Source organism: Simochromis diagramma, unplaced genomic scaffold (genome assembly GCF_900408965.1).
Source record: "Simochromis diagramma unplaced genomic scaffold, fSimDia1.1 OVJJ01000822.1, whole genome shotgun sequence".
Classification (NCBI taxonomy): Eukaryota; Metazoa; Chordata; class Actinopteri; order Cichliformes; family Cichlidae; genus Simochromis; species Simochromis diagramma.
In genome coordinates this window covers 6,994,865-7,018,163 of record NW_024387520.1, presented here as the reverse complement: position 1 = coordinate 7,018,163, position 23,299 = coordinate 6,994,865, and the positions used below count along the sequence as shown (strand labels likewise).

At 40.5% G+C, this 23,299-nt stretch overlaps 1 protein-coding gene and 1 non-coding gene across 4 annotated transcripts; both read left to right on the top strand.

The window, feature by feature from the left end:
• Window positions 1-1,211: 1,211 nt before the first annotated feature.
• trpm6 (transient receptor potential cation channel, subfamily M, member 6) lies at window positions 1,212-21,761 on the top strand. Of its 3 annotated transcripts, none has more exons than XM_040019453.1 (40): window positions 1,212-1,496; window positions 2,256-2,335; window positions 2,526-2,564; window positions 3,184-3,439; window positions 3,679-3,892; window positions 4,149-4,273; window positions 4,405-4,576; window positions 4,672-4,846; window positions 6,177-6,300; window positions 6,382-6,454; window positions 6,593-6,693; window positions 7,350-7,484; window positions 8,120-8,173; window positions 8,482-8,616; window positions 8,736-8,861; window positions 9,011-9,279; window positions 10,274-10,502; window positions 11,684-11,836; window positions 11,937-12,092; window positions 12,219-12,347; window positions 12,448-12,699; window positions 12,811-12,985; window positions 14,350-14,464; window positions 14,543-14,739; window positions 14,840-14,972; window positions 16,168-16,606; window positions 16,917-17,574; window positions 17,879-17,970; window positions 18,141-18,243; window positions 18,490-18,536; window positions 18,654-18,718; window positions 18,815-18,840; window positions 18,957-19,007; window positions 19,150-19,215; window positions 19,323-19,621; window positions 19,744-19,826; window positions 19,901-20,106; window positions 20,205-20,256; window positions 20,375-20,487; window positions 21,167-21,761. In XM_040019453.1, the coding sequence occupies exons 1-40, from the start codon at window positions 1,479-1,481 to the stop codon at window positions 21,259-21,261; spliced, it is 6,030 nt and encodes a 2,009-aa protein (XP_039875387.1). In that variant the 5' UTR covers window positions 1,212-1,478; the 3' UTR covers window positions 21,262-21,761. The 3 variants fall into 3 exon arrangements, with proteins under 3 accessions (XP_039875387.1, XP_039875389.1, XP_039875388.1); XM_040019455.1 differs by having other exon boundaries at window positions 1,213-1,496; window positions 3,184-3,373; XM_040019454.1 differs by lacking the exon at window positions 1,212-1,496 and adding an exon at window positions 2,056-2,112.
• Window positions 11,135-11,217, top strand: trnal-cag. The gene has a single exon. It is a non-coding gene; the product is annotated as a tRNA-Leu (tRNA).
• Window positions 21,762-23,299: the final 1,538 nt, after the last annotated feature.

Sequence of the window (23,299 nt, the reverse complement as noted above, 5' to 3'; positions counted from 1 at the left end):
TTTCTGTTTGGTAAACATCAGTTGTGCAGGGAACAGCTGTGGTTGGCGTATCCAGGCAGGTGGTCAGATGCTGCATTATAAAGCACTTTGGTTTTAAATTTAAAACAGTGGACCGGGCATCGGATAATTGTGCAGCCATAGGCTGATGTATTCACAATTACAAGAACTGAGCTGAAAATCAGCTGCAATGGCTCTGATGCAGTGATGAATCTTCAGTTGACTGCTCCCTCAAGAGGCCACCACAGTGAAACATCTGCTTCTATCTGACCCCATCAAGAGCATCCTCTTCTGTCGCACCAACCCTGCACGTGCTCCTTCACTACGTCCATGGATCTTCTTCATGGTCTTCTTATGTCTTGCTGCTCCTTTTTCTACATCCTTTGTCCAATGGAGTGAAAAATCAAAATTTTAAATTTTCCGTAGAAATTGCCATGAGAATGCAAAGAGGAGGGCAGGAGAGAGGTGTAAAACATGACCGAGGCTGTGTCATGTTTTGAGCTGCAGTTTAGCCAATGGTGTTGTGGGGGTTGTCAAAACTAATGCAAGTATGAAAGCACAACAGATTTTGATTCACCATATATCACCATTTAGAAAGCATCTGATTGGCAGTGGGTTTATTCTTGCATGATGATAATCTCAAACACATGTCAGTACGGTATAAATATACCTGAAAAGAAACCCACACTGGAACACTATCATTCGTGGATTGGCCTCCTTAGACCCCAGACCTCAACAATACTGAAGCAGTGTGGGATCCTGGTGATAGAGAACAGATCAAAAGGCAGAAACACCTAAAGACCAACTTTGAATGTGCTTCAAGAACCCTGAAGAACTCTTTCTGAAGACTACTTGAAGAAATTACAAGAAAGTTTGCCTAAGAGAGTTTGACTTTGTGTGTTTGGACGTTTCAATAAAACTGAACCTGCACCTATTTCTAAATTTCCTAGCTAAATATAAATATTAGAGGGGTAGCTCAAGATTTATCTATCTGACAGACATCTGCCATATATTATTATTGTTATTATTAATATTAATATTATTATTGCAATGGAAAATTTGCTCTTCTGTCCTGCCCAAGTGTACAACCCTGTTTATTTTACTGCCACTGCAGGTGTTTTGAGCCTCACTGCGCTGTGTGAAACTTTGCTTGAGCCAGAGCTGATGACGACACTTTAGTATGATTTTTGACTCACCAGTGTCCACTTTCACCAGTCACCACATTCCTTCATGAGAAAGAGGGGGAGACACCCTTATTGCCTCAACCAATAAGGGTGTCTCCACTCCTTAAGTTTTCACCTCCTTGACAACTTAAGGAGGTGAAAAACTCCTAACCGAGCTGGAGGGAGGAGGCCATGAACTCCCCAAGGCTTCCTGGAAACCTGCCCTTTGGACCAGCGACTGATTAAAGGGCGCTCAGTCCTTGTCGGGAGAGTAATGATGAAGCGGAGTGTCTTTGCTAGCCTCGAACATGTTTATAAATGAAGTTTGCAGCCATGGTAAGATATATGCTATATATAAATATATATATATATATGTACTAAGTAGGTCAGCTTATTTCCAACAAGTGTACTTTTTACGAAATGTGAACTTGAACTCATGAGAAATTTGAACAATATTTCTCTGTTACCGGTTTGCTAACAGTGATATTAGCAGCGCTTAGCGGTGATTTTAAGTTAGATAAAACGGGTAATAGTAATAAACTTTTAATGAACTAGTGTAGTAACATAACACGGGTGTTCATTGTGCATAAAACGTGTTAAACTGTTGGTCCTGCTGCTGCACAATGGGCGGTTTTATTTAGTGCATATAAAACTGTAACAGTTGTAACTGTTTACTTCGCTAACCGTGTAGACTAATCAGAGGAAGAGGATGTGTAGGTCTGTGTATGTGCTCATGTTTCCTGAAAGCAGTTCTCTCCCTGCAGTGAGGCCATTGTTAAATATTCCTGGGAAACATGAAGGAAAGTTTACTGTGAAGGGGAAGGAGGGGCTGAGTGCTGCAGCTCAGGGTTTTGGTGTTTGCATTTCAGCTTTCTGTGATGGGGAGGGATCTACACTTACTACACTGTTTGCTCAGCATGTGATCGACACTAAAATGAGCTTCACTGAGAAGGTCACTGATAAACGCGCTTTTTATTTCAGGACTAATGTGCTTCCACTTCCTAGAATACGAGTCAATAAAGAAGACAATATAGTGTTTAACAGCTCCAGTATCTGTGTGCTGTAAGTAAATATTTTCTGCTTTTCTTTTTTTAGTCCAGAAAGTGTTGGATTGAGGAAACCTTCTTCAGGAGAGAGTGTGTGAAGTTCATCCCTTCCTCTTGGGATCAGCACAGGTAAACTGGGATCTGATTGCACTGATTAGCTTTTATGATTCTGAGAAGAAACACACAGATTGTAGTATAACATTAACAGCAGCTATTTGAAATAACATTTTTCTGAGAGCAGAACTATTTGGCATGTAGCCCTTACTTCCAGGAATAGCAGCCATGTGGATATTTTGATAACGCTTCCTGTCTCTTTCAGATGTATTCCAGTATGCCACGTTTGCCAAAATTTGATAAGGTATCACTGATGAATATTGTGCTGAAGATGCTGTCCTACCAAACTCTTTCTTATTTTCTTACTACATACTTCTGTATTGTTTTCTCCACCCTCATTCTTTCAGCATTTCATCATGTCCTTTTCTGCCTTTTTTCTCCTACATTTGCACTGCACCGTTATGGGGAAATGGCAGGAAATGTGTGATTTTCATGGTCTGTTAAATGATAACAACAGCCAGACATAGAAATGTGTACTCAAGGGCAAAGGGAGGTGGAGAGGAAGTGTGGGATTTAGAAAATAAATGGAAGAATCACTGAAGGCTGGTTTAAAAAGTCCAGGTGGATTTCTTTCATCTTTTAGGGCTTGTCATGCGCCTGCATATTATTATTGCTTATTAACAACCCTGCCTCTATTTTGAGGAGCTAACATGTAGTCAAGTGGCACTGATAATTTTGTTACTGTTTTTTGGCCTCTTCCCTATTATCTAAAAGCAGACTATCAGAAATAGCTACTTAATTTATTTAAAATCAACAACATTATGCTAAAGTGTTGTAAAAGTATGATTGAAGTTAATCATTCTAAAAAATTACCTTACGATGCTTCTTCCTATGCATCTATGCAATGTCGTTCTATTTGCTAGATGTTGCTGCGGCCACCTGATAGGGGAACACTCTTGGCAAAACTCCCTTCCTCCATTGTCCCTCTGTCCTGGTCCTGGACAGGATGTGGAAGAGGAGTGGTCCATGGAGCGCCACACCAGGGCCAGTCCCACAAATGCCTATGGCACCGTAGACTTTGAAGATACTGCCACACGCGTCTGTCGAGCCAAGGTCTGTGAGTTTACCAGCTCTGTGCGTGTCTCTAGGCCAAAGGAACATTTTTTCAAAAGTAAAATGGTAAATGTACACACACTCAAGAGACTGCTTCAAATATAGAAGCAAATGCTTGCACTCTGTTAATAAGACCTAGATTTTGATGGTTGCGTAAAGTTTGCTTTGCTATGATGTAAGCAGGCTTGGTCGCGATGCATGAAAGCAGAGATGCTATCTAATGTAGTGACAAAACAATCGGCTCAGCAGCACCTCAGAAAAGTACAAAGAGCTTCTCAGTTGGAAACACTTTCATGTTTTTCCAGTATGTTCGTGTTGCTGTCGACTCCAAGCCAGAAGCATTACTCCAGCTGATGTTGAGGGAATGGCAGATGGAAAGACCCAAGCTACTGCTGAGTGTCCACGGAGGCTCCGAAAATTTTACCTTGCCACCTAAAGTCAACCAGGCCTTTAGCAAAGGGCTGATCACTGCTGCCCTCAGCACAGGGGCATGGATTTTCACCGATGGCATTAATACAGGTAAGTTTTACAATTTTTTGTGGAGTATTATTTTCTGCCTATCTCCAGTTAGTGACTGGCAGGAATCTCATTACTTACATCGGAAAAAAAACTACGTTGATCTGTGTTCTGTTTCTAGAAGGTTCAGTTTTGGTTAGTTTCTGTTAGGTTACATTTCTGTATGGCGTGCTGTTGTAAAAGTACCCCTTGGATTTTAGTGCTTTTGTTCTTATTGTGTATTTGCTGTGCATTCAGCTACTATTTGCATGCCCTCCAGGTGTGTCTAAATATGTAGGTGATGCAGTTAAATCCTTTGGAAGCCATGACCTGAGGAAGAGAAACACAGTTGGCATCACACCCTGGGGAGTGATTGACAACAACATGGACCTTATAGGCAGAGATGTCAGTACTGAAACTGTGTTTTTGCACGTTACTTCATTCCTCACCACATTTTTTTGATATATGCAGAGTACCATATCCCACTGCACTGCTTTACTTTGTCTTTGACTGACACTGATTCAACATCGCTTCAGGTTTTCAGGCCTTACCAGCCTCTGGGAAACCCTTTGAGCAAGAGAGCCTGTCTCAATGGTTTCCACTCCCACTTCCTGTTGGTGGATGATGGAACGCTGGGCAAGCATGGCTGTCAGCAAGGCCTCAGGAGGAAGCTGGAGAAGCACATACAACTACAGAAGATACATCTCCGTGGGTGTTTTTGCGCAAAAACTAACAAAAGAAACAAAATAGGAAGCACACAGATTTGACTGAAGTCTTATCATCATCTCTTCTCTTTTTTGCAGGACTGAACCAAGGAGTGCCTGTGGTGTGTGTGGTGGTGGAGGGAGGTCCTTCTGTGGTGTCTACAGTGTTGGACTACGTCAGCACTGTGCCCCCTGTGCCAGTGTTTGTGTTTGAGGGATCAGGCAGGGCTGCTGACCTACTCGCCTTCTTACACAAGCAGACTGCTGTTGACAGGTACAGTACGTAGGCTGGTATAGGCCTGTAGTGGATGCATAGCAGGGTCTTTTTGAGCCAGCTGGTTTAATGAGCAAGCATAATTTATACTTACGGCAAAGTGGAAGTTATAACACCTTCTTCATGAGTATTGGGGCATATTTTAAGGTGAAAAAGAGAAAAATGGGCAAAGGGAGAATCTCCCCTTTACCGTTATATCATTAGAGTGAATAACTGTAAACAGATTTAGCACTTTTTTACTCAATTTGAGCACTCCAAAGTACTTTCCTTACAACAAGCCACATTCACACTCCAGTAGATGGATCGCAGAGTTCAGTATCTTGCTCAAGGATACTTCAGTGTGAAGGCTAGGGGAGTCAGGGATTGAACCACTGACCTTCCAATTAGCAGATACCTCACATTACTGCCGAGCCGCATATGCCAACTATTTGAAAAGGCAGTTAGACCCCAGCCACATTCTTTGTTTTTTCCTCATCTCAGATGAACCCAAACACACAGTTACTAATATGATCCTGTCCTGCTAACTACATTTGAGTGACGTTTATATTTTAGGAAGGGTTACCCAATAGGTGTATATAAAAACTTGAAGATGATGATGCAATTAATTGATTGTAAAATGAGATAGAAAGTAGAAACTAGACAGCAGTGTCCTCTGCAAAAGGCTGCTCTGGTAAGCTCATAAATTAGTTTGTTAGACTCTTATTTTGACTCATTTAACATTTACCAAAAAGACACAGGATTACAAATATTAAATTGTTTCAAATGTACATTATCCTTCCATACATGTACTTATCCTTTCGCCAATTCAGTCTCATGGGGAGTGGAAGCCTAGCTATCATAGGGCGAGAGATGGGGTACACCCTGGACAGGTTGCCAGTCTGATGCAGGACTAACATAGAGGAACAGGCAACCATTTGCCCTCATATTCACACCTGTGCAAAATTTAGAATCACCAATTGACACAACTCCACTAATTTCATGTCTTTAGCCTATGGGAGGAAACCGGAGAACCTGCGCAAACAGGTGAGAACATGACTCCACCTTCTGCGACCTTCTCAGGACCTTCTTGTTGTGAAGCAAAAGCGCTAACATTGTGCTGCCCGGGGGTACACGTTGAACAGCATATTGCAGGCCTAGCACAGAGAGCCAGACAACAATTTGCGATCACATTCACACCTACTGCCAATTTAGGTGGATGACCTAACAAGCTTTGGACTGTAGGAGGAAGCCAGAGCACTATGCAGGGAGAACATGCAATTCCACACGGAAAGGGTCGAGCCGGCCCAAATGTACACTGATTGTGTTTTTATGTTTGTTTGTTTGTTTTCAGACCGTTGGAAGCTGACATTAAAGAGAACTTCCTCACCACGATTGGAGATGTGTTTGGGATGGAGAGGACTGAAGCCAGTGACCTCTATACTCTCCTGCTGCAATGTATGGATCATAGACAGTCTGTGAGTAAAGCAGCCTCTGGGGCATGTGTGTGTTGTGACTGAGGACACTGACTACTAAATCAGCATTTCTTTGAACAACAGATAACCATCTTTGACTCAGAGTCAGATGACCAGATGGCACCAGATGCTGCCATTTTGACCGCTACTCTCAAGGGTACTTGTTTCCTTCTTAATTATCAAACATTTTCTCTCAAGTGACTTTGATTCATTAACGTGGGACTGGAGCGTTTCTCTTAGTAAGTCAGAAAATCTGAATTATGTTATATGTTTTGTTGCTCTGAATCAAAAACAGGCACAAAGGCCAGTCCGTCAGAGCAGCTGAGTATGACTCTGGCGTGGGACAGGGCTGACATTGCACAGAAAGACGTCCTTGTATATGGACAGCATTGGCAGGTGAGAAAGTCAAAAACAAAGGGAGTTGTTAAGAGATATATTCTAAAACACTTCTTCAGCTGAGAATCAGAGAGGAGAAACACACAGTTTTACTTGTTGCTTAGCAAGGGCAGCTCTGAGCTCTCGCACGAGAGTGAGGGCTCAGGGACTCGCAGCTCTGAGACTGCCCTGGTCTTTATTTATACATCAGTGGGTGTTTGTTCCTTACATTGGAATGTGGAGGTGTGTGTGTGTGTGTGTGTGTGTGTGTGCGTGTGTGTGTGTGTGTGTGTGTGTATGTCAGAGTGTGACCCCATAAATGACTTCCCTAAACCTGCTGGTCTGGAAAATCCAACAGTTCATCTATATGTAAAAAAGGCACTTAGACTAAAACTGACATAGCTACGTTTATCCTACCGTAAAACAATAAAAGAAGGTACGACCTTTTCCCATGCTCCCAGGATGTGGGTGTGAATGCCAGAGCACACAAAGCCTTTGCAGACTATTAAGGATCGCACATCCTATCACTACCATATATAAACTTATATTATTAAAAGATTATACTGACTACTAAGTACAATTTTCTATTGACAGGAGTCATTAATGCAAAACTGTAGTGCAATTGTTTTCCATTAAAGCAAAAAAGGAGATATGTAAATTATTTTTTACTTGTGTAGGTGGGCTCCTTGGAGCAAGCCATGCTGGATGCTCTGGTGATGGACCGTGTCAGTTTTGTCAAAATGCTGATTGATAACGGCATGACTATGAGCCGCTTCCTCACAGTCGATCGCCTTGAAGAGCTCTACAACATGGTTACTATAATATCTTAATATATCTGCTTTAAATATTTAAGACACTTCTTTTTTCTTATTTGTTATTCATCATTTTATTAATCAAGGAGAACAGTACAATTAATTCTGTGAAATATATTTTTCAGAAAATAACATTTACTCACTGGAGTACTTTTGATTATCTTGGGGTATTTCCTCTTGCGTTTGGCTTTCACTTTGCTGTGCAAACATACAAAATCCCTTTATGTTTGTTTCTCTTGAATTTCTCTCACAATTCCCAAAGCTGCTTTGATCCAAATCTCAGTCACTGTAAGTGTTTTTGCACCAGGATCTCTTGTGTTTTGTGGTCAGTTGCATCCAAAATATTTTCCCAGTAGTTGGTTTAGGATGCTTCTAAAATCACAGAGCTCTTTGCCATACATTCACCCTCAACTTTCTCTATGTTGTCTTTATATTTGTGTATAAAAGCCTTTTCACTTATTCATAACGCTGGGATAAGTAGTTCCTTAAAGAAACAATTTGATATTTGTGGAGCTGTGCATTATGCAGCCGTTAAAAGTAACTAGTAAATTTGGTTTGCTTTGATTTTGCGCTTTGCATTTTCTCTTAACTGTCATTTTCTTTTTTTATATAATTATACAAAATCCTCCCTGCAGGCACAAGGGCCAACAGCCCGCTTCTTGCACCACCTCGTTGAAGATGCAAAACAGGTGAGTTTTGATATTGAGAGTAGCTGTAGGTACACATCTAGCTTCCCTTTCCCTCCCGAAAAAAGCATTGTCAGCATATGTTGCTCCAAGACCTGTTCAGCATTAAAGAGGCCTTTACAGATGTGCAAGTTTCCCATGTGCACTAATGTTCCTCCATAGCATTGCAAATGCCAGCTTTGGAACTGTGCACTGACAGCAACCTGGGTGGTCTCTCACCTTTTCTGTGTTATAAATACACAGAAAAGCAGCCACATTTACATGTGCACAGTATATGTTTATTTATCGTGTTTGTATGTGTTTGTGGGGAGACATCCCTTCCTGCAGGTTATCGTCTTTCGATCATTGACATGGGCTTGGTGATAGAATATCTCATAGGAGGAGCATACCGCAGCACCTACACACGCAAACAATTCAGAGCTGCGTACAGCCGATTGCACGAAAAAGTGAGCAATGATTGCATTCTTTTTCTTTGCCCGCTGCACCCTGATAAAAGCCATTTAAAAATCCTTTGGTTTAATGACTTTTACAGTTTTCATACAAATGCCTGTTTTGATGCCTGTAGAATGGTAGACGAGACAGTTCAGCCACCTTTTCTAAACTCAGACATGGACTGATGCCAAGCTCTACGAGGAACAGGAGCCTCCAGGACCTGCATTTCTTTAGGACCGCCCAGCCTTACAAACGCAAGGTTGGTTTAGAGTTATTTTTTTAAGATTTAGATTAACAGTTTCTAATTTTTCTATCTGTTTTATGACAAAAAAATCTCACATTCCCATCTATTGTTTTTTCATTTCCTTGTCCCTTATTTTTTTTCATACATCTAACTTTTTCTTCTAGGAGCAAGATGTGTCACCCAGTACCAGTGGGGAGGTGTCTAGTCCAGGCCTTGATGATGCTCCACTGCTGGTTCCTTTCAACTTCAACGACTTGTTTGTGTGGGCAGTCCTTCAGCAAAGGCAGCAAATGGCACTGTTCCTGTGGCAACATGGAGAAGAAGCGCTGGCACGTGCAACGGTGGCCTGCAAGCTTTACCGCTCCATGGCCTTTGAAGCACGTCAAAGCAGCCTGGATGATAACATTATAGAGCGATTCAAGACGTATTCACTGTGAGTGTCATTGAACTGTATGACTTATTTTAAACAAGCAGTGATCCATTGCTTATTAATAGCAGTGATACTCTGAAAAAGTGGCACATAATGGAATACCTTTTGAATTTCCATCTAAGCTCTGGTTTTGTCTCTTTTGCTGAAATATGTGATGTCATCGTGTTAAGATTTAAGTAGCTCTCTAAGCCTGTGTTGTGAGTCTAGCAAGGGATTTAAAATGTCTCCAACTTAGTTGAAATAAATCACTCGAGTATAAGACAGTGGCACCAATTTTAAATGAATGCTAATTTATCCAGGACTGACTGCCCAAGCAAATTCAAGGGTATACTGCATGATGCAAAAATAAATCTCCAACAACTCAAAATGTCATCACAGTGACTGCAGGTAACTCTGGTGTCAAAGTGCCTGCGTCTACAGTTGGATAGATTTTGACATATTTGACCTGCATTTAAGGTGCTGTCTAAGAAGAACATTAGGCAGAACTACAGTTTCCCAGTGAACACAGAGACAGAAGCAACATGTTTGACATAATGTGCTCTGGACATACAAATCAAAGATGGAGTTATTTTTATCGAATTAGAATTTCTTGCGATCTTTGAAGCGTGGTGGAAAGGTTATGCTTTGGGGACTGCCTCGGTCTCACAGCAACTGGGCAGCTTGCAGTCATTGATTCAGCTATGAAGGATATATTAAGGATAAAGTGTGTCTGAAACTTTAGTTTAATTTAAAGCTGACCTTGAATGGAACAGCCTAGGCAATATCCAGACTGGAGTCTCATTGAAATGTTCTTGGAAGATTTGAAATGCAAGAAACCTCCAAACCTTTTATAGCTGTGAAGCACCGTTACCATGCAGTACACTTTTTTCCCCTCAGGACTTCATGTTACTTTGTATATGTGAAGATATGGGTACTTTTTTTTTTTTTTTGTTCTTTTATATTTTTATAATTATCACAGAGTTGACATGCACATATCTCTTCTGTCTTTGTGTGTCAGTGAGTTTGGTAAGCTGGCGGTGGATGTGTTAGATTGTGCGTTTCGTCAGAACGAGCAGATGGCCATGAAGCTGTTGACTTATGAGATGGAGGCATGGAGCCACTTCACCTGTCTGCAGATGGCTGTCTCCTCATGTCACAGACCATTCGTCTCACACTCCTGCACACAGACTCTCCTCACTGATCTCTGGACCGGTCCACTTAACATGAGAAAAAACTCATTCTTGAAGGTAAACCTTGCAGATAAACCAGATAAAATTCATATTTCAGTGTCATTTAATTGCATCACTGCAAAAAGAAAAATAAAGATAGAAGGGTACAGGGTAGGGGTGGGCGATATAGCTTCAAAATTATACAAAAATATTTCAGCAGAATTATAGAAAAAAATTGTGAATATGTCTTATCAGCAATTGCAGCTCACAGGATGCAGCATTTTTAGTCCATGAAGGGCATGTTCCATCTTTCTTTTCCTATTACCTGCTATCATTGATGACTGACTAGCTAATTCAAAGTTTGAATCTCTTGCTACAAGCTGGTAGCAGCAGCAGTATTATAATGTCATAGTGCTGACACAGCATTGTATATAATGACACAGCACAAGTCAAATGTAAGCACAAAACTATCCGAAATTAAGTAGTGCTTATAGCACAACTGCTTAACACTTAAGTTTAACAAAAAAGTAACTTAACCTGTTAACTTGACAGGAGCCTGCACAGTATTGTTGTAAGATTCCACAAAAGCAATTAAATGTGACTGTCTCTGCAAAAGCTTGCCATTATTTCTAATATATTTATTGCAATGTTTCAGTCCTGTTGACCTTCATCAGGTCCCAGATTCTAATTTAGAATCCATTAGTCAGGAAGTCAGGATGGCCGAGCGGTCTAAGGCGCTGCGTTCAGGTCACAGTCTCCCCTGGAGGCGTGGGTTCGAATCCCACTTCTGACATTGTCTGTTTGCATAATTTCCTTAGGGATTGTTAAAGTATTCTGGATTAAACATATTAGCAATAAATGAGGTAGGGTGCTGCAGTTAACTGTTGTCGATTTTGAATTAGCATTTTGTCACATAATGAAGTTCTGCCTGGGATTTGATATCTAGGGTCGAACTTAAAGCCATGTTTTTCCACTCCAAAACCACATCGGTAATTTTCATTCATTGTTACATCTTCCTGTCATGTAGAGTGTAGCTAGGGAGCGCTTCAGCCATTATTTGCTGTTTTCTTTTGGTTCACACATCACCAGCTGCTTTCATCACCCCCATTAAAGCCTGGTTGTGCTAAATGATTGTGTTTTTACCTCAAGTGTTGTTTTATTTTTTTCATATTTTGCAAAGCAGTATGTTTTGTTGGAGGATGTTTAAGTAGTCAGACACGCTCTCCTTTTTTTTTTTTTTTTTTTTTTTTTTTTTAAAGATCATTTTGAGCCTTCTTTTGCCTCCTGCCATCCTACTTCTGGAGTTTAAAAGCAAAGCTGAAATGTGTCACGTACCACAGACACACGAGGCAATGCTGTTTGGACTCGACTCAGTCAAGCCAGCACCAGGCTCCAAGGGCTCTGATCACACGGTACAGTAGGGGTGCAGTACTTTCAAATTTCAACTGGCTAATATCTTACAGTATTTCATAGTATTTCACCTCACTTGTATGGTTTACTCTACCCATGCAGGGTAGTCGTGATGCAGAGCAAGGACTCTCTTTCCAAGACAAACGTGTTGGTCCTGTGTCAGAAATCATGTCCTCTATAACTGTGCGCTGTGTTTCCTGGATCACAACACTCTATGATTTCTACACAGCTCCTGTTGTCAAGTTTTGGTTTCACACAGTAGGTTTTTTATGTTAGTTAACACACAATAAAACATTTCTCTTTCTCAAAGTGCATCATGCAAATGATTATTATACATTGTTCTCATCCTTCTGTCTGAATGTCTTTTCTCTGATTCAACTGTAGATGTCCTACTTGGCCTTTCTGATGTTATTCTCCTATGTTGTCCTGGTGAAGATGGAGGATCAACCCAGTGTTCAGGAGTGGCTGGTTATAGCATACATCTTGTCAACTGCAGCAGAGAAAACCAGAGAGGTCAGAGGTTCAGTTCTTAGCAGAATATATTAAAAAGTGTTACAGGAGAACATAAAATCACAAGTCAGTAGTAATGTAAGTTTCTATCTTTTGTAATTAGATATTAATGTCTGAGGCAACAAAACTGAGCCAGAAGCTGAAGATTTGGTTCTCAGAATACTGGAACATATCAGATTTCATCGCAATTCTGCTTTTCGTGGCCGGACTGGCAATGCGTTGGCACTCTGATCCCTACCGGACAGCAGGGCGCCTCACATACTGCCTGGACATCATCTTCTGGTTTATCAGGGTGATGGATCTGCTGGCCGTTAATCAGCATGCTGGCCCTTACCTCACCATGATCACTAAGATGGTGTGTACAGACTGCACAGCACTCACTGGAAACATAAAAAGTTGAGAAGTGTGTGTGTGTTTTTTATTTATTTATTTTTTTTTAGTAACCTCTCACTCTCTCTGTGCCCAGACCAGAAACATGTTTTACATTGTGGTGATGATGGCAATAGTGCTGCTGACCTACGGAGTATCCAGGAAGGCTGTCCTGTCACCAGACGAGGAGCCATCATGGAGCCTGGCTCGAGACATAGTCTTCCAGCCCTACTGGATGATCTATGGAGAGGTCTATGCATCAGAGATAGACCGTTAGTGGCCCAATAACACTAGATACTTATTAACCAAAGGTTTTTTTTTAAGCAGTAGAATTTAACCTTTATGAATTTTGCATTGCCCTGAGTTCTTGGAAATACTGACTCGAAGATTGCTGCAAGGCTAATTTGTCACTTATCCTATTCCACTTGAATTAAGGTCATTCAAACAGTCTTACCTCACAAGGTGAGCTTTGCTTGACTCACCTTTGTATTGCAGTGCTTGTTATTGACTGCAGCTGAAAGGAGTTCTTTGTTTCAGAATTTAGACAACTTCACTTATTACAGGGGCTGATTCTTCGTGCATAAAAAATATGCTGCAAATAACAAAATCACTTAAAATGTAATTGGTATAAATGACTAAGGGAGTTACAGTACATGTAGGTCCTTTTGCTGCTTTTAGTTGAAGGTGTAACTTAGATTGTTCAAAAAATAAAGTTTGGATGCTTCCAAAGAGAATAAGAATAAGAATAAGAGCTATGTCTGTGTCTTCTATAAGAAGAGCAGTAAACAAATCAGTGCAAGGTCTGTCACACTTTACCCTGTAAACAGTGCCAATTCTCTTACTTTAAGATTTTTTTAATGTACTCTGCTCCAGCGTGGATTTAGGCAATCTCGGTTGCTTCTGATGTCTCAGACCAACTGAGTGATGTTAAAATCTGAGCTCTGTGTCGGCTGTACCATATGTTGCAAGACTCTGTGCCCTTTTCTTGTCCCTGTAGAGTTTTCTATGAATCTGGTTCTAATTTAGCATTCATGATGCAGAAGGAGATTCATACCAAGTCTCTGATAGTTTTTGTATGATGAATAATAGAATAGAATAGAATAGAATTCAACTTTATTGTCATTGCACAGGTACAGGGCAACGAAATGCAGTTTGCATCCATCCAGAAGTGCTTTAGTGATATAGATATATTACAATATATATTAGCAATAATATAGATATGTGAGTATATTACAGAAATGGGTCTATTATGGTATGTTATAATGTACACGGTATGAAGTATGTTGTGAATATTCTATAACTATAGGTATGTACAGGCTGTAGTGAGTACAAGCTATGTACAGGCTATGAACAGGATATAAATATGAAAAACTATACAGAATATGAAATAAATAACTTTACAGAAATCTGAGATATACAGCTATACAGAAATGGGAACTATGCAAGTTGTAAACAGTTGTAGGGTTAAAAATTATCGTATGTACAGAATGATTATTTACAGAGCTATACAGTAGTGCATAAGAATAAAAAAATAAGAATAAGAATAAGAATAAATAAGAATAAGAATAAGAATAAAAAACAAACAAAAAAACTATTGCACTGTGTGTAAGATCTGCGTATTTTTGTGTGTCAACAGCATGTCAGGAAGATGATTCATGTCCTCCTGCATCCTTTCTTGCACCATTTCTCCAGGCTGTGTATATGTTTGTCCAGTATATCATCATGGTCAACATCCTCATCGCATTTTTCAAGTAAGCATATTGAAAAATCTTAGTTTATAGTAATTGTTTGAGGGGCTACCCTTCAATAAACCAAACTCTTGTTAACAGCAACGTCTACTTTGACATGGCATCAACATCCAACAAGCTGTGGAAGTACAACCGGTACCGCTACATTATGACCTATCAAGTGAGACCGTGGCTGCCACCGCCCCTAAACCTCCTCAGTCACATGGACCTGGGTTTGAGAGCTATTTACAAGAAATTTAGTGGCGACGCTGAGCGGGAAGAGAGAGCCTCTGGACTTAGTAAGTACCACAGCATGTTTTCTGGAAAGGAAGAAAATGGTGATAGTTTAGCAGCTATCTCTACACTTGTCACTTCTTCCATCTCACTTGTTTTTACTAGAGCTCTATCTGGGCCACGAGGATCGCAAGAAGCTGCATGAGTTTGAGGAGAGATGTGTGCAGGCCTATTTTCATGAGAAGAGTGAATGCCCGCTCAGCAGTCAAAAGAACAGGATCAAAGTCACAGCTGAGAGGTAGGACTGCAAACAAGGGGCTTCTCATTTCTTTTGTTTTGTCCGATTATTTAAGATGAGCTACCAGCGCTTGTGTGTTTCTGCTGGATCTGTGTCTCGCTCTCCAACTTGCCATATCACTATGGCTGGAAACTTTGTAGCCTTGTAAATTTGTCTTGTTTGGGAGCCATGCACAGGATCATTGCTTTGATGTAGAGTTCCTTTTGTGTCCGATGCAAGAGCCAATAGATTATTTCTTCTATAACACGAACAATCGCTCTGTCTGTCATCACATTGTTAAGTTTAATATTGATAAGTTTGATAAGTATAATAAATAATGAGGTATACATACTGTGCCAAGATGAAAGCAGTTAACTCATGTAACTAGATTTAAATGAAGTATTAGAGGCGCATTAAGATAAAAGATTATTGTTCATTTGCACAATAAAGCCAAACTTTTGAGATTAAACTTATTATTATTTTGAGAATATGTGGAGATTAAAGTTGTCATTTTAAGTCAAACAACTGCGATGGCTGCTGCACCCATTGCAAACATTGCAAATTGCCTTGTGTAGAAGAGTAACTGAAATACCTTGATCAGTTTTCATATCATGTCTTGTGATACAACATAAACCCTCTTTACTGCACAAGGGTGTAACCATTGATTTTCTTGCATCTGTCATTGCCAGCTGTTTCATTTTTGCATAAATCGGGGGTTAAAATCTGGTTTTTCCTTCTGACCAGATGCAGCTTTCTGCGTTAAAACTGCATTTCTGTGCTTATCGCCACACCGTGTTTATGTATTTAAAAATAAATAATTTCCTTGTTACTAAAACCAACTCTGAAGTATGATTTCACTAACTCATCTACACAAGACATTATGTAGAGGGTTTAGCAGCCGTGGCAGTTGTTTGACTTGAAACGATAACTTTAATCTCCATGTTTCAAAGTACTTTTTTAATGTGCCTCCAATGCTCCTTCTTACAAACAAGTAAGTAGGTAGATTCTTAAATGTTTATTTACTTTGTCTCACATACCAGCTTATATATAGCTTGTGCTTGTATTGTGATCCTACTAACACAGGCTTCCTTTGCCTTTTGTGGTGTGAATTTACAGCGGAACATGTGGCTGTGTTTAGTGTACAAAAAGCATTTAACGTCAGTAAATAAATCGTAAAAACGTCATTCACCATTTTTGCTCATATTTGTTCCATCAGAACAGAAGAGATGTGCATGATGGTGGGGGAGGTTTCAGAGAAGGTCAACTTCATTCAGGATAGCCTGTCAGACTTAGACTCTCAGCTCGGTCATCTCCAGGACCTCTCTGCTCTGGCTGTGGACACCCTCACTCTTCTTTCTGCATCCAACAACCTACATCAGGAGGAGACACGCCTGGCTCAGTGTCGGCTCATTACAGCATCCCAGCACGCCATCCCTCACAGCTGGACCCTTCCACACAGAAGTGGAGCAGACGGTGATGCGGCTAATATACAACGATTGGTGGCCAAGCCGTATAAAAGTACCCCGCCTTCATTGCTAAAGGGCTACACCTTAGCAGGAAATAGACGGGAATCACAGGAGTGCCATGTAGGAGTTAGGGGAAGCAGGGGAGGAAGATATGGACACACAGAAGAACCAGAAGAAAGGGCAAGAGAGGTGCTTACTGTTGTCTTCTAGTAATGTTGTTTCACAAGAAGGAAAGAGAATGCACTACTCCCTCACACTAAATACAATGTTTTGATCCTTAAACGTTTGTCATGTTAGACTCTTTGAAAGGAGAGGTAGTTGTTGCAAACCTGAACATGGCCTTTAGGGGGAGACAAGCTAAAAGAGATCCATAAAGTATCCATAAAGTCCTTATTTTAATGTGATGTAATCTCTTCACAGCTTTATGACATTAAAAGTAAATAACCACTGACTTAAAGAATTTAAAATACTTTGTTAATCACTTGTTTTTTTCCCATAGGATCATCCATGTGAGAATCAGCAGGGAGCTTCTGACCCAGGGTCTTGTGCGTCCCTCTCCCACTTTAACAGTGGAGGATTTTCTTCGGTCAGAGATCAGACACCCTGTGAGTCCTGTGAACCATCCCAGTGTGGGTCTCCTCTTTCTCCCAGAGGCTTGGAGTCACTCCATTTTAAATTCTGGACTTGTGAGCCATATTTGTTTACCAGTCAGGAAGAAACATCCATGGAAGAGGAGGATGAAGTAGAGGAAGAAGGAGAAGAGAAAGAGGAGGAAAAGACACAGGAAGAACCACCTAACATAGACGTGCACCGAGCCTCCAGCAGTGCTTTTCTGTTCGACCCACAAGACATCTCAGAGGGTTTGACAAATCCTGCCTTTTCTTGTGATGATAGTCAGCCAACTTCTCGGTCCAGAAATTCCAATCAGTGGAGAAAACCCATAAAATCCCCAAGGTGGGCATGTTTGTCGAGGGACCGTCCGTATGGCTACTGCAGATCTTTGTCATCCAGCATGGAGAATATGACTTTCGCTGGAGCACCCCTCAGCCCAACCAGGGGATCCTTTCCTTCTCTCAATGAATCAATGAACAATGAGAGTTTTCTTGGTAGGAGGGGTTTAAAGAACAATACATCACTAAGATGCAGCAGGAGCCAAGGTATGATAACGCATGGGTTTGAAAATCAAGTTAATCTTTGGACGCTGATGGTTTAAAGCAATGAGTTTGCATGAAGAGCTTTGTGATATGTAGCACATGCAAATCTTAACAATTTTGCAAGTCAGAACCAACAATGTCATAAAAGAACTTTAAGGGTCATTCAGGTCATAAGCAGTCATTTTCTCTGTATCTTGCCCCTGATGAAAATGATCAAAAGGAAATTTTGAAAATCTGTGTGTACCTTGTCTATTTTTTTATCATGCATTTACACACAATAACAGATAATGTACGTCTGTTTCTGCAGAGTGGTCCAAATCATCTGACTTTACTCAGGTCTTGGACAGCAAAGGCAAAAACAAAAAGACCGTGAAGATACGAGAGAGCAATCTAGATTTGGTAATATGAAAAAAGTTGTGCTCCTCATAGCAGAGGATCAGTCAGGTGCAAAACATGGCACAAAGTCATAAAACTAAATCCCTGCTATCTTTGTGAATGGGTTTTTCATTTTCGTTTGGTGGTTCTTTACAGAGAAGCTTTTCCATCTCTTTATTTGTTTTGGAAAATAGAGAGCCATGCATTCCCAGTTGTCTGATGTCAGCTGGGGAAGGCGCCGGAGGTTGATAGGAGAACCCACAAGTCGGTCGGCTTCAACCAGCCTCAGTCAGCTCAGTAAGACCTGCATTTAGATAGAGTACATGTTGTATTCGTACCCAGAGCTTTCAGAGAGCATCTGCTAGTATGCATCACTCTGCTTCCTCTGTATGTATGTACAGTAGAACAAGAAGAACGACAAGGGTTGTTTTTTCATATTAAAAGAAACAAAGTTTGATATGTGTATGTGCGATGTTTAAATTATCAACCACTTGAAGTTTCTTATGTTTTACTTAAAAACTGTTAATATCAATATTTTTTCAGATTTTGAACAACTGGATTTGCTGCAGAAACAGGTCTTTTCGCATCAGGTAAAGATGTGGTAAAGTGTGGTAACAATATTTTGTAATTTGTGGTAACATTAGCGATAGTAATGCTAAAATAATTAGTGTAAAATATGTCAGTGTTCTTGCTTTGATTACTGGTAGGATGTATGGAGCCCCACGCACTCAGCTTGGAACAGCTGGGCCAGGTCCATGAGTCGCAGGTCTTCGTAAGTCTCCTTTCTTTTTTAGCATTCCAGATTTACCCTGAATTTATCAAAACTTTTTACTTAAACGTAACAATGTTTTCTTGATGCCTGTTGCAGAATACAGAGTGGCATTTCAGCTGAAGGTATTTCTGGACGTACAGATTGAATACATTTTCTGTAACATGTGGTCATGTAGTGTCTGTTATAGTGAGATGTATTTGTTTTGTTTTGTAATGCCCTGTAATCTTACCTGCTGTAGCCAAGAACTCCTCATTCCAGTCCACTGACAGTTTGTATCCACACTACTCAGGTATTTACACAATCTGCAGAAAATGATCTAAATTAAATAATAGATCCTGAAAGGATCATCTATTGTGCATCTATTGTTTTTGTGATTTCTCGTACATTAGCTCATCTGTAGTTTTGCCTGTATCGTGCCTGTGTGTTAACAGCTGTGGAGAGAAACAATTTGATGAGACTGGCTCAGACCATCCCTTTCACTCCTGTCTCAATCATGGGTAACTTGCTTGTTTGATTTAGGATTTATTTATTTTTTCATTACTGTTGTTTTACCCCCAAAATCCATTTCTGTGCACTTAATCAAGTTTTTGAACATTCTCTGTAGGAGGTGAAGAAGTGAGCATTTACTCTCTGGAGGAAGTAGCCTCTGATGCTGACCCTGAATCCAGCTCAGTCTCTTCTTGGTCATCACGAGGCCTGTCTGCAATCCTGCAGCCCCTCTTGAGCGAAGAAGGGTCTTTGGATGGGGGCCTCCGGCAGGGCCGCCGGGTTCTCTGTACATGGGCAGAACAGGATGTGCTCAGACCCGGGCTGGTATACGTGGTGAAAGGTTTCAGACCAGAGGTGGTTCGTGTCTGTAAGAAGTACTTCCATGGTAGCACAGCACTGCAGCTTTGTTTAAGGGTAAATCTTTAAAGTAATCAAGGATTCGTCTACATTTGCTGGTTAGCAAATCTTTTACTTTTCACAGTTTTGAATTGAGTTTCAAGTACTTCTAACACTATGATCAATTTTTGTTTGTGAAGGAGATACAGCAGCAGAGAGCGGCCCAGAAGATGATGCAAGTGTTTAACCAAGTCAAACCTGATGATTTGCACCACTCACCAAGGTCACTATTTTATCTTTCCTATGTGTGTGTTAGGTGTGTCCGTGCATTTAATAACTGTCCCTTCTATCCACCAGATTTCTTGATGTGTCACTGGTCCTCTGGCATTCTAATGGTCAGTGGCTGACGATTGAAAGGAACATGTCTGGTGACTTCATGAAATACAACAACAACACGGGAGAAGAGATCACCCCCTGCTGTTCACTGGAAGAAATGCTTCTAGCCTTTTCCCACTGGACCTACGAGTACTCACGCAGAGAGCTGCTGGTGCTCGACATACAAGGCAGATACTTTTACTTTACTTTGCATGTTTGTAGTCGCACATGTGAGATGTTGAGTCTTTTTTTTTTTTTTAATCTGTTCCTTTATTCCTTTTGACAGGAGTGGGAGAGGAGCTGACTGATCCGACAGTCATTATGGCAGAGGACCAGAGGTGCAGTAACCATTTCTGCTATGCGTATAAGTGATATTTATATTCTCTGATTTTAGATATTCACATTTTATCCCATATGTACTGATGAAAGTCTGCACTCTGACTGACTCTGTTGCAGTGTTAGCAGGGGTGAGATGCTTTTTGGACCTGATAATCTTGGAGATGCTGGCATCAATGGTTTCCTGCAGAAACACTCTTGCAGCGCCTGGTGCCACAGACTAGGTCTAAAAGGTCAGAAACATACAAAACCTTGTCTACTGTTTTTTTTCTGATCCAGTGTGTGACATGTGGATTAGCATTTCATTGTATGTACCTGTTTTTGCACATGTGTGCATACATGCCTTTGTATGTCACCTCGGTGTCGTCACTCAGGAGGCCAGCTTGGCTCAGAGAGAAATCCCCAGCAACTTCAAATAAAGACAGCACACACGAACAGCCAGCTAATTAAGCTGCGAGTGTTCGTTTATTTCTATAACAACAGTAGTGTTTGAGGCATGAGGGAGGGCCCGTCTTTGTGCTGAGCGGCCTTTGATTATGTATTAATCATGTCTTTGTGCTGGCGATGTGCTGCTGAGACATTAGCTTTGATTAGCTATTAATTAACGTCTCTGGGTAGACATGATACCGGCATCTAGAGGATAACTGCGCGGAAAGAAACTGTGCTCACAAACAAACAAGCCCAGCAAACAAACACGCAAACACTCAGACACAGTTGTTTTGATATTTCAAAGGTACGTTGTGTTTCCTCTTCCTCTTCTTGTGTCCTCTCCAAGATTTCACCAACAAATCAAACCAAATTATTTATGCTGGATGCGTGGATTTCCTCCCAGGCCTGTCAGTATTCTCTTTCTTGTGGTAATGACTGTGTTATTGGAGCGACATGTCGCTAACTGATGTTTCTGTTGTTCAGATTTAAGAAACCATCCGGACAGCTGCGAGAACAGCACTGATGTGGAGCCAACGTCGGAGACAGAAGAGCAAGAAGACGATGAAACCAGGAAGTGACCTTTGACTCAGGAAGTAGGGAAAAGAAAGCATGGGAACTTTTATAGGTGTCTTCCGTAAACACAAGTTCTGCCTCTTCACAAAAGATCCTTGAGAATACCAAAGATTTTGCACTAAGGATGTTTATAGATTTTCAGGGTTAATGAAGGAAAAGCGGTAATCAGAAAACTTTATATAAAAAGATAAAAATATAACTTGTTATTTAACTGTATGTGATAATTCGTGATAGAAAAAACTGTAAAATAAAATGCAGTTTTTGTACTATTTTTAGTTCAGTATATAACTAATAGCTGTATTTTCTCAGGAGACATTATGGATTAATCTGATATATAATATTATGATTTGTATGTGAGTTAGAAAAATGAAGCAGAATCTCACCCATAAAATTTCTTTTTATTTTTTTTCTTCCCACAACAAAATGTCTACAAAAGCGATAAAATATAGAATTTAACAAAAAAAAAAATCACTTCAGACCTTCACATTGTATATACATCTCAAAGGAGAACTCACTAAGGCCCCTGCATGGCTCTGAACTTCGACCCAGTCTGATCCATCGTTTATGGGCGTGACTCACTTTATTGCAGATGCGTGCTTTTACACACACAGTCACTCTTTCGTTCTCGTCTGAAAATGAAGCGTTGGACAGTAGAGCTCGTGGATTTATGGCAGAGTCAGAGTTCAGAGTCAAGCAGAGTCCTCACCAAATGAAAAAGCATAAAATGTAAAAACGGTTCATCAGCGTAATCACATACAGGTTTTTCCTCAGAGTTCCCCTTTTTTGATTGGTTTCTCAAGTAAACTCACACCGTAAAGCATCTACGCCCCACTCTGCCAATCCTTCCACTCCTCACTAGCTATGGCACTTTGAAAACAAACAAATGTCTCTTTTTTTTTGTATTTTTTCTGTTTTTGTCCTTGTTGTTGTTGTTTTGTTAGTCCTGTGTAAAAGAGGTTCTGTAGCCTAAGTACCTTTTAGGTTTTGGTTACAGATTGCTACATTTTGTTTTATTTGCTCTTGCTGGGATGCAAAGACATTCTAAACAATAAATTAACAAATTTTCAACACTACTCCAATTGCACAAATGTGTAATGCATCAAGAAAGTTTACAAAGCATTGGTAGAGCAGAACATCATCTCACATCTCGTTTTCTTCCTCACACGCACACATTCACGCGCACACAGGTTTTTCTCAGGAAAGGGAGAAGAAGGTTTGGATTGTGTTCGACTAAGTGTAGGAAACATTTCAAACTCAGCATGTTTTAAAAAATTGTCTGCGCAATTTGTCCGAGTCACGCCGAAGAGCCGACGACTGCTCGTTTGTGCGCTCCGTGATGTCATTCTGTGTTGATGGAGTGGTAAAGGCGCATGATGCGTTCAGCCCCTCACACTGAACAAACTACTCCATAACATTCAGAATCGATTATTCTCCCACAGCAGGTTCAAGGGTTATCCGATTCAGTAAGGCCAGTTCAGAAAGGGCCGTTCAACGCACACATTCAGAGGTTGAGAACAAAAAACTCCCCAAAACATTTCAAATCCAGCAACAAATTAAAATTGGTCACGTATAAATTAGAGCATTTATTTAAAAATCCTTTCAGTATGTGAAAAAATTGCTTTGAACCGACTAAATTGATGTGGAATTTGCCCACAACCCATTCCCCACCCTGCCAAAAAAAACCAAAACAAAAGAAAAAATCCTCTCCCACGAAACCCACATTATCATGAGAAGAGAAAACACAATAAGCCCCAAATGTTTCATTGCTCTGAAACATCATGCAAATAGAACAGAACAACAATAGGCTAATAGTAATAGAAGAATAGTAGTCATAATAAGAACAATAATAATAGTAAATAGTAATAAAATAAAAAATAATCTTACAATGCAAACATGACAGTAGTAAATGCCTCCAGTTCTTATTGCTACAGTATCTTACTTACAGTGTTGCGTTGCCACTCGTTCTTGCCGGCACATCCCCACCCCACCTCCCCTTACAGCCCCATCCCAGCCCTCTGATTCACAGTCTAACAAGGGATAATA

Excerpts from the sequence above, each read along its gene's own strand:
- trpm6 (XM_040019453.1), top strand. Across the intron at positions 4,577-4,671 it reads ACTACAGAAGATACATCTCC|GACTGAACCAAGGAGTGCCT; the intron begins GTGGGTGTTTTT and ends TCTTTTTTGCAG. Across the intron at positions 19,622-19,743 it reads CACTGCAGCTTTGTTTAAGG|GAGATACAGCAGCAGAGAGC; the intron begins GTAAATCTTTAA and ends TTGTTTGTGAAG.